At 42.0% G+C, this 15952-nt stretch overlaps 1 protein-coding gene across 10 annotated transcripts in view; it reads left to right on the top strand.

Moving 5' to 3' along the window:
• Nucleotides 1–12265, top strand: part of LOC122240308 (cationic amino acid transporter 3-like) — a 123635-nt gene extending 111370 nt beyond the window's left edge. For all 10 annotated transcript variants that reach the window (XM_042991877.1, XM_042991874.1, XM_042991873.1 and 7 more), the window contains one exon: nt 10171–12265. In XM_042991877.1, coding sequence (XP_042847811.1) covers nt 10356–12155 — 1800 coding nt within the window. In that variant the 5' untranslated portion in view covers nt 10171–10355 and the 3' untranslated portion in view covers nt 12156–12265. The remainder of the gene's footprint in view (nt 1–10170) is intronic.
• The last annotated feature ends 3687 nt before the right edge of the window (nt 12266–15952 follow it).

Here is a 15952-nt window from a genome sequence, read left to right as displayed (position 1 = left end):
ACCATCTGGAAGCCAGGGATTATGGCTGAAGTTTAGGAAGGTCAAACGTGAAAGTAATCAGGATATCAGGGAAATTTCAAGCATCTTCCTGTCATTGGGCTCCCATTTTGGAAAATGCCTGCACCCCAGACCTCCTGTCTTCCTTTATGCAATGAGAATCAAGTTTTCACTTTCTTCTCTAGAATTCCCTAAACTGCACTGAGGTGGTTCTTTTTCTTCTCTAGAATAAGGCAGTGACTAGAAAAGATTTATGATAGATCAATGAAAGAATTAGATGGTGAAAGAAGTCTCAGGAAGGTGCTACTTGTCATCTGGAGATCTATTATCCTATATTTCCACTAAAAGCCAAGTAAAAGGAGATAGGCTAAAGTTGTGAGCAGGAATTACAATTAGCTGTAAAATCATATTTGGGAAGTATTGGAATAACTAAGGGATACTTTGGAATCTTTCTTGGCATCTAAAAGGATAGTCTGGAGTTTTTTGGCCCTAGGTTATGTTTGGGACATGGTTTAGAGCTTTCAGATTTAATGGTTTCAGTAATTTTAACTCCTGCCTATCAGTATCTATTTGGGAGGAAAGGAAAGTGATTGAAAGTGAGTGACCTGGGCACAATGATAGGAACTGGCTGAAATACTCCTTTAATAGCTCTACCCTGAGTCTTCACTCTTTGTGGTAGTAGTGTTCTTCAGGAGAAAGAACATGGTCTTTGAAGTAACAAAGAACCAAGTTCAAATTCCACCTCTTCTTGTTAGTGGGTTATGGGCTTGGGACAGTTGTCTCACCTCTCAGTCTGTAAAGTGGAATAATACTTATTTCATTGCGTTGTTATGGGGATTAAATTAAATAATATCTCTGCATTACTTGCAGCTCAACAAATTCTGGTTCACTTTCACACCTCTCTCCATTTATCCCTAAATCTTGCACATACACCTGGTACCCCTATTTGCTAGATGCTATTTTTCTCTGCCCTCAGCCTCTGCATATGTTTCCCCAATGCTCCTAAGAGTTCACGTCTTGGGCCTTTGTTTATTACTGTGTGTTAGTCCCACAAAAAGACAATAAGAGAATTGATTTTTTATAAGTGTACTTACATGAGCAAAGGTTGTGGTGTCTTTCCAGTCATTTTTGCTTGGTGACAACTTTGGTCTCAGACAAAGGAGTTCTACCTTCCCACCTACTCTTCTGATCCAAAGTTCTTGATTTGAGGCTAGATCATTCAGGGTGGGGTTTGGTTCTAATTAAAAGTGATGGCAAGCTTGTTTATAAAAGGCATTCAGGGATGGGGAATCCATAATCTTTACTATCAGGATATACTTTTTTTCTTCCTGTGTTTTTAGTTTGCAAAATATCAATCCTACAGAAAGTTGCAAAAATAGTATAGTAAACACCCATTTATTTTTCACTAGGATCGACCAGTTGTTAATATTTTGCCACATTTGCTTGCTCTGTCCAATGTATATGTGTATGTGTGTGGGTGCATGTATGTATGAAATACAGTCTATACTTAAGGTTTACTAATTTCCTATTTTGCTTTGGTACTAAAGTGTTTCTCCATGATCCAGGTGCAACCCAGGATTATGCATTGTATTTCTTTGTCATATCTCTTTATTCTCATTTAATCTGTAATGGTTCCTCAGCCTGACATTGATAGTTTTGAACAGCACATGTCCGTTGTTTTATAGAAAGTCCACTTTCTGTAGAAAGTTGTTTTGTAGACTGATCATTTTTATCACCAGTATTAGGTTACACATTTTAGACAGGAATATTATATAAGAACATATTAAAGACAATGAGTGCCATGCATGCAGGGAACATCTCTTTTTCCTCCCCATTGTGTTTGTAACATCAAACCCTAGGCTGACTTTTAATTTTTTTTAATGTTTTTATTTTTTCTTTTTTTTGAGATAGAGAGAGTGTGAGTGGAGAGGAGAAGAGAGAGAGGGAGACAGAATCTGAGACAGTCTCCAGGCTCTGAGGTGTCAGCTCAGAGACTCACACAGGGCTCAAACACATGTACTATGAGATCATGACCTGAACTGAAGTCAGATGCTTAATCGACTAAGCCCCCTAAGTGCCCTTAGAACTGACATTTAGGAGTTTCTGAATATTTATTCACTGAACAAATAAATGAATGAAATAAGATTTTCACTGCCACTTAGGTCTATTATTTTTCTACTCGAGGAACGGGGAAGAGCAGCCTTCTCCTATATCTTAGTCCCCTTTTTATGATAAATGGGTGAAAGCTTAAGGATAACCCAGGACATATGTAAAGACCCACAGAAAAGGAAAATGAGATGGGCAGTATGTCATGAGGCAACCTGTGGAGTCTCTTTACCCTAGGAGTGGGTGGTGATCATCCTATGTTGTGAGTGGTTGCAACAATTCCCACAGAATTGAAGGGAGGGACTCAGAAAGACTTTTATTACATATGTATTATATGTATATGTATAAAATACACATATTTATTACAGCATTATTCATAACAGCTAAAAGGTATATCCATCAGTGCATGGACACATGAACAAGATATGGGATATACACAATGTAGTATCATTCAGCCTTAAAGAGGAAGGCCATTCTGACAACACGGATGAACCCTGAAGACAAGCTGTATGCAAAAGGACAATATTGTGTGATTCCACTATATGAGGTACCTACAGTAGTCAAATTGAGAGAGAGAAAGTAGAATGGTGGTGCCAGGGGCTGTGCGGAGGGAAGAACTGGGAGTTACTGCTTATGGGTGCAGAGTTTCAGCTGAGGAAGATGAACAAGTTCTGGGCATGAATGGTGGTGAGAGTTGCACAACAGTGTGAAGGTGAGGCTCTCTTGGATCACCCATTTTATAATCACAACACCCACTCTGAGCACATCCTAACCTTTTCTTGCTTCCCTCTTCTCTGTCTCACTGATTGCAAATCCAACACAATATATATCCATATTAGTTATTTGTTTATTGTTTGCTTTCATCTACAGGATGTAACCAACTTGTGTGGAGAGATTTCTGTGCTTTTTCTGCTTCATCTACAGTGCTGAATAAATGAGAATCAGTATATTAGTTGAACAGATAAAGGAAAGACCATGATTGGACACAGACTTGAAGAGAAGGCCAAACAGAAGGAGAAATTGGGAAGATTCCATTTTTCATTTGATTTTGGAAACCAATTTCTTCTACCCTTGGGTATGAGACTCAGCCCCAGTGTTCATGGTGGCTTTTGTTCTGTTTGCCTTTCCATATGCCTGTGAACTGTTTCACTCTTGGACATGTTGCTGTACATGTACACGACATTTACCTTTACTTAAAACTCTTGCCCTGAACTCAAAGCTTCTACTCCTGTATTCATGACTGCCGCTACCTCAGTTGCAGGGCTGCTTGAGTTAGGACTTGAGAAACTCTGGGGTAGCTCAGCTTTCTAAAAACCTTTATAGTTGAATGTTTGGGAGTCACTAGTTGGATTGGCTCCAGAGTCTTCATTGTCCAGAAATTTTAAGGACAAAGAGTTTTCATATACTTTGAGGTTAGAAAGGATCTATGCTTGGATACAGAGGATTGATATGATCTGCAGATGTTGTATTTAAATTCACTTCTCTGCTACTTGAGAAGTGAAATAATCATTTAACAGCCTCCTTAGCCTTCCTCTCAAGTCCTTATCAAACTTCTAGCAAAGCAACTGGTAGCCAAACTCTCTTTGATGCAATTCAGTAGGAGCCACTAGGCCAATTTCCTGATTGGCAAGAGTGTTAACACTCCACCAGGGGAACCAGTAGAACTTACTGCCTTGGAAAATTCTTTGAAAAGGAAATGTCCAGAGTGAGGGCAGTGCCACTCTCAGAGACAGAGGAGTAAACACAATGACCTCCAGGACAAAGAGGAGTGGTTGGGGCCGGCTAGGAGAGGAAGGCAGACTGCAATTTAATGGGTGGATTGTTGGACTTGACAGGAGTTGTTCTGGGAGCCTTGAGCTGAACTTTGGTTTTGGAGTTTGGAAGGAGCTCAGAGACTGAAAGAAATACATGGAGGAGTGAGAGGGAAGGGGGAGGTGACGGCATTATGGAATTCATACAAGCTGGCTTCATGTTCCCTGGCCTTTCTCTGCATTTCTTTCAGCACCTCCTATGCACCAAGCACTTCCTTTCAGAGAGACTGTTTCTTAATGAAACAGATTCACAGAGTCAAGGCCCTCAATGACTCTGGAAATGTGCTTGAAATACATGATTCTGCATGTTCTAGCTCCAGTTTACACCTCTGTTTGACCCTGTCTCTCTCAAAAATGAAAACAAAATCCCAAACAAACAAACAAAAAAACAAAACAAATTTCCTCTAGGAATCTCAGGATATAGTAGTCGATCAATACATCTATAAATTCATTTTCTCTGTCCTAAATGCTTCTTATCATTGCTTCGTACAATTATGTGTAGATCCTTGTCCTGGGTAGTGAGGGTTGGAGGTGGGAGTGTGGAATCCAGAAAGATGAGGTATATGGATCCTGGCCCTGACCTCTAGAAGCTTTTAGATTATAAAGGAATTTAAGTGACACACTCAGGACACCAGCAGACAGAAAGGGAAAATTAGTTTTAGCTGAGCATCAGGGTGGACTGTAAGTACTGATGGGAATTGGAGGGAAGTTGGAGATGGGAACCGGTCAATATGGATTAGGAAAGGCTTCCTAATCACCAGGGGAAACGTTGTACAATAGGACTGAGAAGACCTAGAGCATCAAGACTGGACAGAAAGGAGTGAGGAGGGCATCCCTGGCAGGTCAGGCACTTACTCAGGCCAAAGGCTCATCCCAGGAAGGGTAAGTCAGGATGTGAGGAGCTGAGTCAGGAAGGAGGTGATGGGCCTGAGGGTAGGGAGAGAATTAGGGTGGGGCTCTGACAGCTTGGTCGGAGAGTCTGGACCGATATAAACTATCGGAGCAATTGTAGATTACCACGTGGAGAAAGGGCAGTCCTGAAAATAGCGTTTGAGGGTGATGTTTCTGTATTGTTGTAAGCTGGAATTGTGGTAGGGTCTCTCAGGATTCCCATTAATGGCTTTGCTTTCTCTTCTATAAGCTTGCTTGTTTATTGTTCTTGTGCCAGCTTGTGTTGGAGTAATGAAATATGATTATTTAATTTCCAGATTCTTTGTCCCTTGGGCTGCTTCTCTGGTGTCTGCATACTCTGTCTGTAGCCCACTCTCCCTCATCTTCAGTAAAATTGGAAAGAGCACAAGAACCACCCTGCACACACAGTTGAAGTAAACAGAAATGATCAAACCATTACCCATCTCCGACCCTGCCATTCACATGGTCCTCCTCTGGGATTCCTGCTCAGGGTCCATGAATGGACTTCAGGAGAGTGTAGGGAATTTTTTGAGACGACCAAACTCAGAGGGCTCTGTGACTCAACAAATGTTAAGAACAACTCTTGTGTCTGTTGGGAGGGAGATGGCTGAGGACTGTTCCGCAGAGGGAGAAATGTGGTACAAGCATCCTTAGTGCCCAGTAAGGAGCCTCCAGAGACAGTTGAAGGAGTGAAGGAGAAAGAAATTGGGAAAAGGGAAATGGTTTCAGAAGGAACTGGTAGGAGGAGTGCCCCATCTTCCCTTGTTCTCCACCCTCTTTCTAGCAGGTATTCCTTCTCTGTGTTCTCCATGTCCTGACAATTACAGGATCCAGTTACCCTTCAAGTTAACTCCCACAACATTATCTCATGCAATTCCTTGTTGAAACTGAAGTGCGCAGAGTGGAGTCAACCCCTCCCTCAGCCATGGACTGTTAGCATCATTGCTTCCTGTCAGACCCCTTTGCATGCAATGCATTTTATTTTACCCTTTCATCCTGATCTCTATTCTCATTTCCCCTCCTCACTGGAGGCACCTGCTTTAGTGTATTTAGCAAATGCTGTTCCAATCCATGCTCTATATGTGTATTGGATACATTCATCCATTCTACAAATACACAGTTGTAATGTGGGGAATATAGCCAAGAGCCAAACGGTAAAAATGCCCTGCTCTCATGGAAATTACATCTTTTAGTGTGAGGCAAATAATAGACAATTAAGTACAACACATAGTACCTTGAATAATGACAAGTGCTATGAGGAAAATGAGGGCAGGGGGATAAGGTATGGCTGGGTGGTTAGGAGAAGATTGTAGTTTTATATGTGGTGATTAAGGAAGGCTGTGCTACACATGTGCTATTTTACCAAATTTAGTGAAGTGGGGAACCAATGGGCTATCTGGTTCGAAGTGGTATGGTCATAGGGACAGCAAGTACAAAGGCCCTGAGGGGTCGGGTCTTGCCTGGTATGTTAAGAGTCCAGAATGGTTAGGAGGCTAGAGAAAAATAAGTGGGAAGAGGGAGAAACTGAGGCTGGGTAGTAGGTGGGTCACTGACAAATACTGTAGGGCTTTGTAGGCCATTGTAAATGCAGACTTTGGCTTCTCCTCTGAATGAAAAGAGAAACCAGTGGAAGGTTTTATCAGAGGAGTGACATACATTTTTAATAGGTATGTGTCTATCCTTGACAAATACACAGCACTTTGTGGGTGTTTTATAAATGTATATAAATGTGATTGTGTTGTATACCTCATCCTCCTTCTACTTTTGCTACTTAACATTGTTACTGAAATCTACCCATGTTGTTATCTTTAATCTACTTTTTTTCTGACTGTCATGTAATATTTCACTGTGTACATATGGCACAGTTTACCTGTACATACCTCTAGTAACAGAGACTGGCATAGCTCCAAATTCAGAAACAATCCTGTGATGAACTCGCTCATAATGAGCCTCCTTACGGACTCAGGAGAGAGTTTCCTTGTGGTGTATATCTCAGAGAAGGATTGTGGGGAGGGAGGGTGTGTGCACTGTTAATTCCACTAAGACTGTGCTTTAGGATGATGACCCCAGTTATACTCCTACCAACAGTGGTGATATTTTGTATCTTCTCATCAAATTCTTATGTTGATCCTGTAAGGGAAGTGAAGTGAGGTTCCTGTGGTGGAGGAAACCTGAGGCTTAGAGAGATCAAGCAAATAACCCTGGTTTATATAGTGAAGTGGAAGAGGCAAGGCTCAAATCCAAAATTTCTGACATAATGCCTGTTGCTCTTAGCACTACAGTACCCAGTGCTTCCCCTTCTAGGAATAAGATGAGACATCCATAGGGAAAAATATTTATGATGATGGTGATGGGGGTGATGTTTGAGGCTTACCTTTTTTTTTTTTTTTTTGATGCCTGGACTAACCCAGTAAGCCTAGGACCTCCAAGTGTTTGGCACCATATATGAGGGTGTTTAATTAGGGTACTTATCTTTCAAGGCAAAATATATGGAATAAAGCTGTTTTCATTGTCTCACAAGGGCGAGCTAACAAGCTCGAATTTTAGTGGATGATTTTGGGGCTAGACATTTATAAATACTAACTGATTTTCAAAGTTTGGCAGTTTGGATCAGGTTTCAATAATAAACGTTAGTTAGATTATATCAATTATATATTGTTTGCTAGGCACTGTGCTAATTACTCTATAGGCATCATTTCTCTTATGCCTCATAATTGCCCTTGAGGAACTTTTACCCTCATTTGACTGCTATTGAAACCAAAGCAGCAAGAGGGTAACTAATTTGTCCAGAGTAGCTGGTATAAGGTTGAGTTTTGATTTGAACCTGAACCATGTATCAGCAGAGCCTTACTCCTATCTGCTAAACTGTGGTGCTTTCCTGTGAGGAAGCTTTTATAATCTCTTCTCTTTGATATTGAGGACAATTTCTTGCCATTTGAGGTGGTTTTGAGCAGCCATGGGAAGGATAGGGCTAGTGGATAAGAATCTCCAGAATGACTGGATATGAAGTATGAAAATATTTCCCAGTTCTTCATCATCCCTCTCTCTGTCCCCCAAAGTGAGAACCTCTGCCTTAGGATATCCCACCTAGGTTACAGGGCCTGAGCATGATGCCTTCAAAAAAAAAATTGACAATTCTTTGTCACCCTGTGTGGCTTATACCAGCCATGAATGATGTGTAGGCAAGGTTCATCAGTTTCCTTTTCCTTCACACTTTCATTTTCCTTGCCTTCTACAAGGAAGGTAATACAATTTATATTTTTACCTAAATCAGGATTATAAATATTGTTTGGCTGCAGAGCATGTATCTCAAAGTCAATTAGCTAGGAATTCTGGATTATGTTCTCTTTCAGTTTTCTATTCTCAGTTTGTGTATTTGTTCAACAAGTATTTATTGAGCATCTAACTAACACTTTGATAGAAGACACAGGCAGATTAGCTGGAATTCTGATACATTAGGATAAATGACACATGGGGAAGCCCGGGTGCTATGAGAACACACAGGAAGATCAGCATAAAGGTCAGGGGAGGCTTCCTGAGGCAGCAACTTCTGAGCTGGGAACTGAAAGAGAAGTGGGGGTTAGCTAAATGCAGGGGACAAGAGAACATTAGAGACAGGTAAAGGGTAAGTGTAGAATTTTGCAGCTGGAGCAGGGAGTGGGCAGGGGATGAGCCTGGAGGAATTAGCACAGGCCAGAAGCTGAAGGATGAACTTAGCGGGGGCGGGGCGGGGGCAGTGGAAACACTGAAGGGTTTGAAGCCTGGATTGGGGGTGAAGGGCACATCAATGACATTCACAGTGTAGAAAGATTCCATGAGTTAAGTATTGACCGTCTATGTTGTGTGCTTCTTAGTAAATCATAACCTTGGAACTGGTTGCCACTGGTGGGTGGTTAATAAGGAGTCTAGATGGATTTGTACACAGAAGCTTTGACCCACAACATTAGGATTCCTTTTGATAATTTGTACAGAAGACTGCTCAATTCTGACGTGATCTTTCTGTCTTCAGAACCCTCTGACAACATTTCCTAAAATTCTCTTCAAACCAAAGCCTGAGAAGTGAGGAGAGTGGGGGCTGTATGACTTTGTTTTCTCTGTTCTCCACTATTCATTTCTAGGGCATTGCTGTGAATTGGTCACCAAAGTCTTGCTCCAATTCAGGAGGCAGCCATTTGAATAGCAGCAGTGGGGAGGGGGAAGGAGGAACCACATGTAGGGTTCCTTCATTAAGAAAATATCTTTGGCATATTGAGACCATGGTTTGAGCAAGTGGAAAATAACTATAGTGGAAAATTAATAGGAAGTTACAAGTTAGTGTTTTAATATAAGCTCACAGAGCAGGGCAGGGTCTCAAGGTGGCTAGCAGCTGACATCATAGATGGCCCAGGGTGTTTATAGAGCATGGTGTGACCAGTGAGCAGAGTTCCTGCAGAAGTGAGCTCATCTTCTTTACTGGAACCCAAAGAAGGAGGAGACAGAAGGAATTGTTTTGGTTGTGAGCAACTGAGCTAGGTGACTTACTTCTTTCCTTCCTACCCATCACACTCTCATAATTGTGGATTATAGTAAATTTTGCCTGGTTGCTTTGGGTGAGGTTTACTGAATGTCAGACTTCACAAAATGGCCTTCCTGGCTCTTCTCACTTAGTAATGGGCACTTGGTTGACTTATGCACCTATATCTCCAGTGTTTCCTCACCAGGCAGCCTCGTCCTCTGATTCTTGTAGGTAGTTATGAAGGCCATGCCTCTTTCTCCCTCTTCCTCTCTTCTCACAGCGCCCCCTGTGGGCCTAGATGGGTAAAGGGAAGGGTTGCCATCAGTACAGCTAAATGGATGATGCAGAATGAGGAGAAAGGTGGCCATCTGACCTTGGGAACTGATTTCGGGGCAGAGTTTTAAGACACTGGGACCAATATTTGTATTTTAAACTCAGATGATATTTAAGAAATGCTTCTGTAACTGCCACAAGGCTCTCTAGTCCATGAATTAATGTGTCATAACTTAGGCTCAAGCAACACACAAACACCTCAAGTGTAAATTATTGCACAAGAATTTCATGCCCTTTTGTGTCCTATAGCTTCATTAGTACATGAAGCTATATGAGTTAGATGAACCCGAAGGGGATTTTGTCATGTGGTGTGCAAAAAGGAGAATGTTGGGATATATGTGATGCTTTTCTGAGGGGAAAATAGTGTTGATTTTTTTTTTAATGATTTTCTTTGATTTCAGTTTCTATGATGCTCGGGCTGCAATGGGTGACATGGGACTTGTGAGCTTTGGTTGTGAGCTTTCTTTAGTTGCTTGAACACCATCTCAGTTCCGTAAATATTTATTGTTTCTTTAGGCATTATGAAGGGCTATCAAATACCAGATGAAATACAAAGCAGCAGCTTTGAAGCCTGAGTAATGGACCTTGGCAGCCCCAACTCAAGTTGGCTAAACTTAGCCTCACTGAACCAGATCCTGGACTCTGCACCCTGGACTTGCTGCAGCTCTCTGATCCTGGAATAGTCTTCAATTCCAGCTAGAATGCTGCGTCAGACATTTCATAGATTTGGTCAAAAACTGGTACACAGACCTACGCTGGGGGAACCAGTGGCTGAGGATGACCCAGAGAGAAGACTGAGCACTCTGGATTTAGTGACCCTGGGTGTGGGCCGCACACTAGGTGTAGGTGTGTATGCCCTGGCTTGTGAGGTGGTCAGCAATCAAGCAGGACCATCCTTTGTGATTTGTGTTTTGATTGCTGGCCTATCTTCAATGTTGGCTGCGCTGTTCTATGTAGAGTTTACTGCCCGGGTTCCCCATTCTGGCTCTGCATATCTCTACAGCCATGTCACTATAGGTGAGCTTTGGGCTTTCATCACTGGCTGGAATCTCATCCTCTCCCTTGCTGCTAATGCAGTCATTTATTTCTATGTATTATTCTTAGCTTTTGAGTCCCTGCGTGTGACACTGCAAGAAATTATCTTAGCGCATGTTTCCCACTACATTAGAGAAGACCATGTAAGCTTCATTTTTATGTTCGTTTTGTGGTTTCTCAAGGATTTCTGGTATGGTTCAACTTCCTCAATTGCCAAAGTGGTTATGTTGGTGAAAATTTTGGTTCTTAGTTTTGTCATCATTGTTGGCTTCGTTAAGGGGGACCTGCACAACTGGAAGCTCACAGAAGAGGACTATGTAAAGGCTGGACTCAATGACACCTCAAGCTTGGGCCCTCTGGGCTCTGGAGGATTTGTGCCTTTTGGCTTCGAGGGGATTCTCCGTGGAGCAGCTACATGTTTCTATGCATTTATAGGTTTTGAGGAAATTGTTACCAGAGTTGAAAAAGTCCAGAACCCCCAACATTCTATCCCCAGGAGCATTGTGATTTCACTGTTAATCCTCTTTGTGCTGTATTTTGGTGTCTCTTTAGCAGTTACACTTATGGTGCCTTACTACCAGCTTCAACCTGGGAGCACCTTGCCTGAGGCATTTTTCCTTATTGGCTGGGCACCTGCGTACTATGTTGTAGCTTTTGGATTTTTCTTTAGTTTTTTTGGAAATGCCTTCCGATTTATTTACCTCACCTATGACCTGTTATACGATATGGCAGTGGATGGACTCTTGTTCCCTGTCCTTACCAAGATCCTCAGTTGGAAATACTTCTACCGCATGATTTATTTGATCTTTATTATTATTGCAGTAATCATGGCCAGGTTCTTTGGACTCAATGATGTTGTGGACCTCATGTTTATTGGGTCCATGATATCTTACTCCATGGTTGCTATTTGTGTTCTCATCATCAGGTATCAGCCTGAGGTGAAGAAAGGGGGAAGTGAAGCAGAGGTGCAGGAGGAGAATGGACCTGTAGCAGAGAGGCTGACTCTACAACGACTACTTTTTCCAGGCAGCCCCACCCCCACTCCACTCTCTGGCCGGGTTGTCTGTGTTTGCTCTTCACTGCTTGCTCTGCTGCTCACTCTTCTTTGCCTGGTGCTGGCCCAGTGGCCAGTTCTGCTTTCTGGAGACCCAGTGTGGATCTCAGTGATTGTGCTACTCCTGGTGCTCATCATTGGGATCACTGGGGTCATCTGGAGACAGCCCCAGAGCCCCAGTCCCCTTCACTTTAAGGTCCCTGCTCTGCCTCTCCTCCCAGTACTGAGCATCTTCATGAATGTTTACCTTATGATGCAGGTGTCAGCTGCCACTTGGGCCCGATTTGGTGTCTGGATGCTGATTGGGTTTGCTCTGTACTTCAGCTATGCGATCCAGGAGAGCGTGGCCTCTAACCGTACTTATGCTAGGGCCAAAACTGTAAACTCTGAACTTTGTAGTTCCAGTACCTAATTTTTTTTTAACTTATCTACTTTTCAATTGTGTCTGTGTCTGCTCACTGACTTAAAAATATTATTAAAAATGGGTGCCTTTGTGACTCATTCGGTTAAGCATCCAACTTCAGCTCAGGTCATGATCTCATGGTTTGTGAGTTTGAGCCTGGTATTGGGCTCTATGCTAACAGTCAGAGCCTGGAGCCTGCTTCAGATGCTGTGTCTCCCTCTCTCTCTGTCCCTCCTCACCCACACTCTGTCTCTCTCTCTCTCAAAAATAAATAAACATTACAAAATTCAAAAAATATTTTTTAAAAAACTCGAAAAATGTTTTTGTTTTCTTTAATAAAATATCCAGTAGTGGTGGGGTGCCTCACTGGCTCAGTCAGTAAAGCATGTGATTCTTGAGCTATCGGTGGTGAGTTAGAGCCCCACATTGGGTTTAGAGATTACTTAAAAATATGCAGAAGCAGAATTACTGGATTACATAGTAGGTCTATTTTTAATTTTATGAGGAACCTCCGTACTGCTTTCCATAGTGGCTGCCCAATTTATGTTCCTACCAATAGTGCATGAGCATTCCTTTTTCCCATTATCTGGCCAACATTTGTTTTTCTTGTCTTTTTTATTTAACCATTCTGCCAGATATAAAGTGATATCTTATTGTAGCGTTAATATACATTTTCCTGATGATTAGTGAGGGGGAGTATCTTTCCCTGTGTCTATTGGCCATCTGTATATCCCGTTATGAAAATGTGTATTAAGGTCATCTGACCATATTTTTAATTGGATTATTTGTTTTTCTGGTGTTGAGTTGTATCAGTTTTTTATGTGTTTTGAGTATTAACCCCTTATTTGATGTATCATTTACAAATATCTTCTCCCATTCAGTAGGTAGCATTTTTGTTTTATTGATGGTTTCCTTTTTAGTGCAAAAACATTTTAGGTACATGAATTAAAAAAGATAGATACACCCCTATGTTTATTGCAGCATTATTTATAAAACGCAGAATATGTGCAAGAAACATGAAATTCAGCCCCTGCCCTTATTGAGCATATCTTCTAATCCAAGGGGTAAAGCATAGCTGTAACACAAAGTGGAAAATGTTTCATAAGTAATATACAAATAAGATGTCTTGGGAAATTGAGTGCAGGATTATCATTTGTGGCTGGCACAGTGATTTCTCTAAAAACAGAGAAGACTTTGTAGAGGAATGGCATTTGAGCTGGCTCTCTCCAAGGACAGATTAGGTTTTTCCCACACTTGGGCATCAGGGAGAGATTATAGGCAGAGAGAACAACACTTGGAAAAGCACAGGAAAATGAAGCCGTGTTCAGAGCACACTGAGCATACAGTGTAGCCTGAACCTTGGCTGTGAGGGGGGGGTGGCAACAGAACATGCACAGGTGGATTGGAGCCAGAGCTTTCCTCTGAGTGCAAAGCACTTTGGCTTTGAACTCACTACCCATGCTGAAAATCCTGAAGTTGGTTCTTCTACCAGGAACTATCTGCATTCTTGAACTTTAAATTTCTGTACTATTGTCTGCTTTGGTCCACCTACTCTGAAAGTGCACAATTGAGACCCAGGTGTCCTTGGTTCTGGTGTTGTTCCACCATGAACTATCAATGTGACCTTGAGCAAACTGCTCAGACCTTTATTGCTCTGCTTATTTATCTGTAACATGAAAGGTCAGGACTGATCATTTCTAAAGTTTCATTTACTTAAAAATTCTAGGACTTCTTCTGATTCTTCTGTCCTTTATTCTCTCCACTAGGTCTCTCTACTGTGTGGGGTCTGATGTACATTGTGCCCACTTTTCACTGAAGCCCATTGTTGGTGCTGTAGAAGTCCAATAAATAATTCCCCCAATTCCCCTTCCTGTGTTTAAAACCAAGTGATAATCAAGACATAGAGACATACTATTAAACAGTCAGCTACAGCCTAATTGGTTTGCTAAGCCCACATCATTAAATTAGACAGACTTACTCCTCACAGGTAGTGCTGAGCACAACCTGCCTCCCACCACAAGAGAGAGTCTGCTTTTATTAGATTTTCTCTTGTATGAGCAAGTTGGAATGCAAGTGTGCTGTGGACAAGTTCGTTCTGGATGAATAAAGAAAACCAACACAAAACTGGAAGGGGCTGAGCTGGGCATCCTCACAGCTGTCTCTTCAACTCACTACTCAAATTCTCAATGAGAGAGGATGTGGAGAGAGGCCAGGAATAGTACTGTGTTCAGGATGGCTCAAATTTTAGCTCCTGCCATCTCAATTGGAGGGCTTGTGAAAACTCTGCTCCTAGTGTTTGGAATTCAGTGGGCTTGGGTGTGGCCCAGAACTTGTACTTCTAACAGTTCCCAGGTGATGCTGCTGATGGTGGTCCAGGGACCACACTTTGAAAATCAAAGCTCCACCTGAAGCCTCTCCACATGTAATGATGAAGGGAAAAAAACAAAGTGCCTTTTTTTTTTCTCAATATATGAAGTTTATTGTCAAACTGGTTTCCATACAACACCCAGTGCTCATCCCAAAAGGTGCCCTCTTCAATACCAATCACCCACCCTCCCCTCCCTCCCACCCCCCATCAACCCTCAGTTTGTTCTCAGTTTTTAAGAGTCTCTTATGCTTTGGCTCTCTTCCACTCTAACCCCCCACCCCCCTTTTTTTTTCCTTCCCCTGCCCCATGGGTTTCTGTTAAGTTTCTCAGGATCCACATAAGAGTGAAACCATATGGTATCTGTCTTTCTCTGTATGGCTTATTTCACTTAGCATAACACTCTCTAGTTCCATCCATGTTGCTACAAAGAGCCGTATCCAAAATCTATAAAGAGCTCACCAAACTCCACACCCGAAAAACAAATAATCCAGTGAAGAAATGGGCAGAAAACATGAATCGACACTTCTCTAAAGAAGACATCCAGATGGCCAACAGGCACATGAAAAGATGCTCAACATCGCTCCTCATCAGGGAAATACAAGTCAAAACCACACTCAGGTATCACCTCACGCCAGTCAGAGTGGCCAAAATGAACAATCAGGAGACTATAGATGCTGGAGAAGATGTGGAGAAACGGGAACCCTCTTGCACTGTTGGTGGCAATGCAAATTGGTGCAGCCACTCTGGAAAACAGTGTGGAGGTTCCTCAAAAAATTAAAAATAGACCTACCCTATGACCCAGCAATAGCACTGCTAGGAATTTACCCAAGGGATACAGGAGTACTGATGCATAGGGGCACTTGTACCCCAATGTTTATAGCAGCACTCTCAACAATAACCAAATTACGGAAAGAGCCTAAATGTCCATCAACTGATGAATGGGTAAAGAAATTGTGGTTTATATACACAATGGAGTACTACGTGGCAATGACAAAGTGCCCTTTACATGGGAAATAGGTTCAAGAATTCCTTACACTTACATTAATAAGTTATAAAGGCTTAGGGCCCAAAGCCAATGCCAGAAAGTGAAAGCGCCCAAGGCTAGCCATTAAGTAGAACAAAACATAGAGTGGAGAGCCACGCTTCCACAGGACAAAAGCATCTGAGAACAGTTAGAAGCGAAAATCCACTTTAACAGGATGAAAGCGTCCAAGAACAGCTAATGGTACACAGGTTGTAATTGAATCTTGTGTAACTTATCATTCTCAGAATAGCATACTCCATTTATCTTAGTCCTTATAAAAGTCAGATAACCAGATGCAGTGCTTGCAGGAAATGGCCATCTGCGTGGCTCTGAGATGTTATGACCCTCACCTCTAACACTGCATGCCTTGGAGACCTTTTATCTTTCACACCCAAGTTAATGATGACTGTTTTA

This window comes from Panthera tigris, chromosome B4 (genome assembly GCF_018350195.1).
Source record: "Panthera tigris isolate Pti1 chromosome B4, P.tigris_Pti1_mat1.1, whole genome shotgun sequence".
Classification (NCBI taxonomy): Eukaryota; Metazoa; Chordata; class Mammalia; order Carnivora; family Felidae; genus Panthera; species Panthera tigris.
This window is presented reverse-complemented; position numbering and strand designations above follow the sequence as displayed.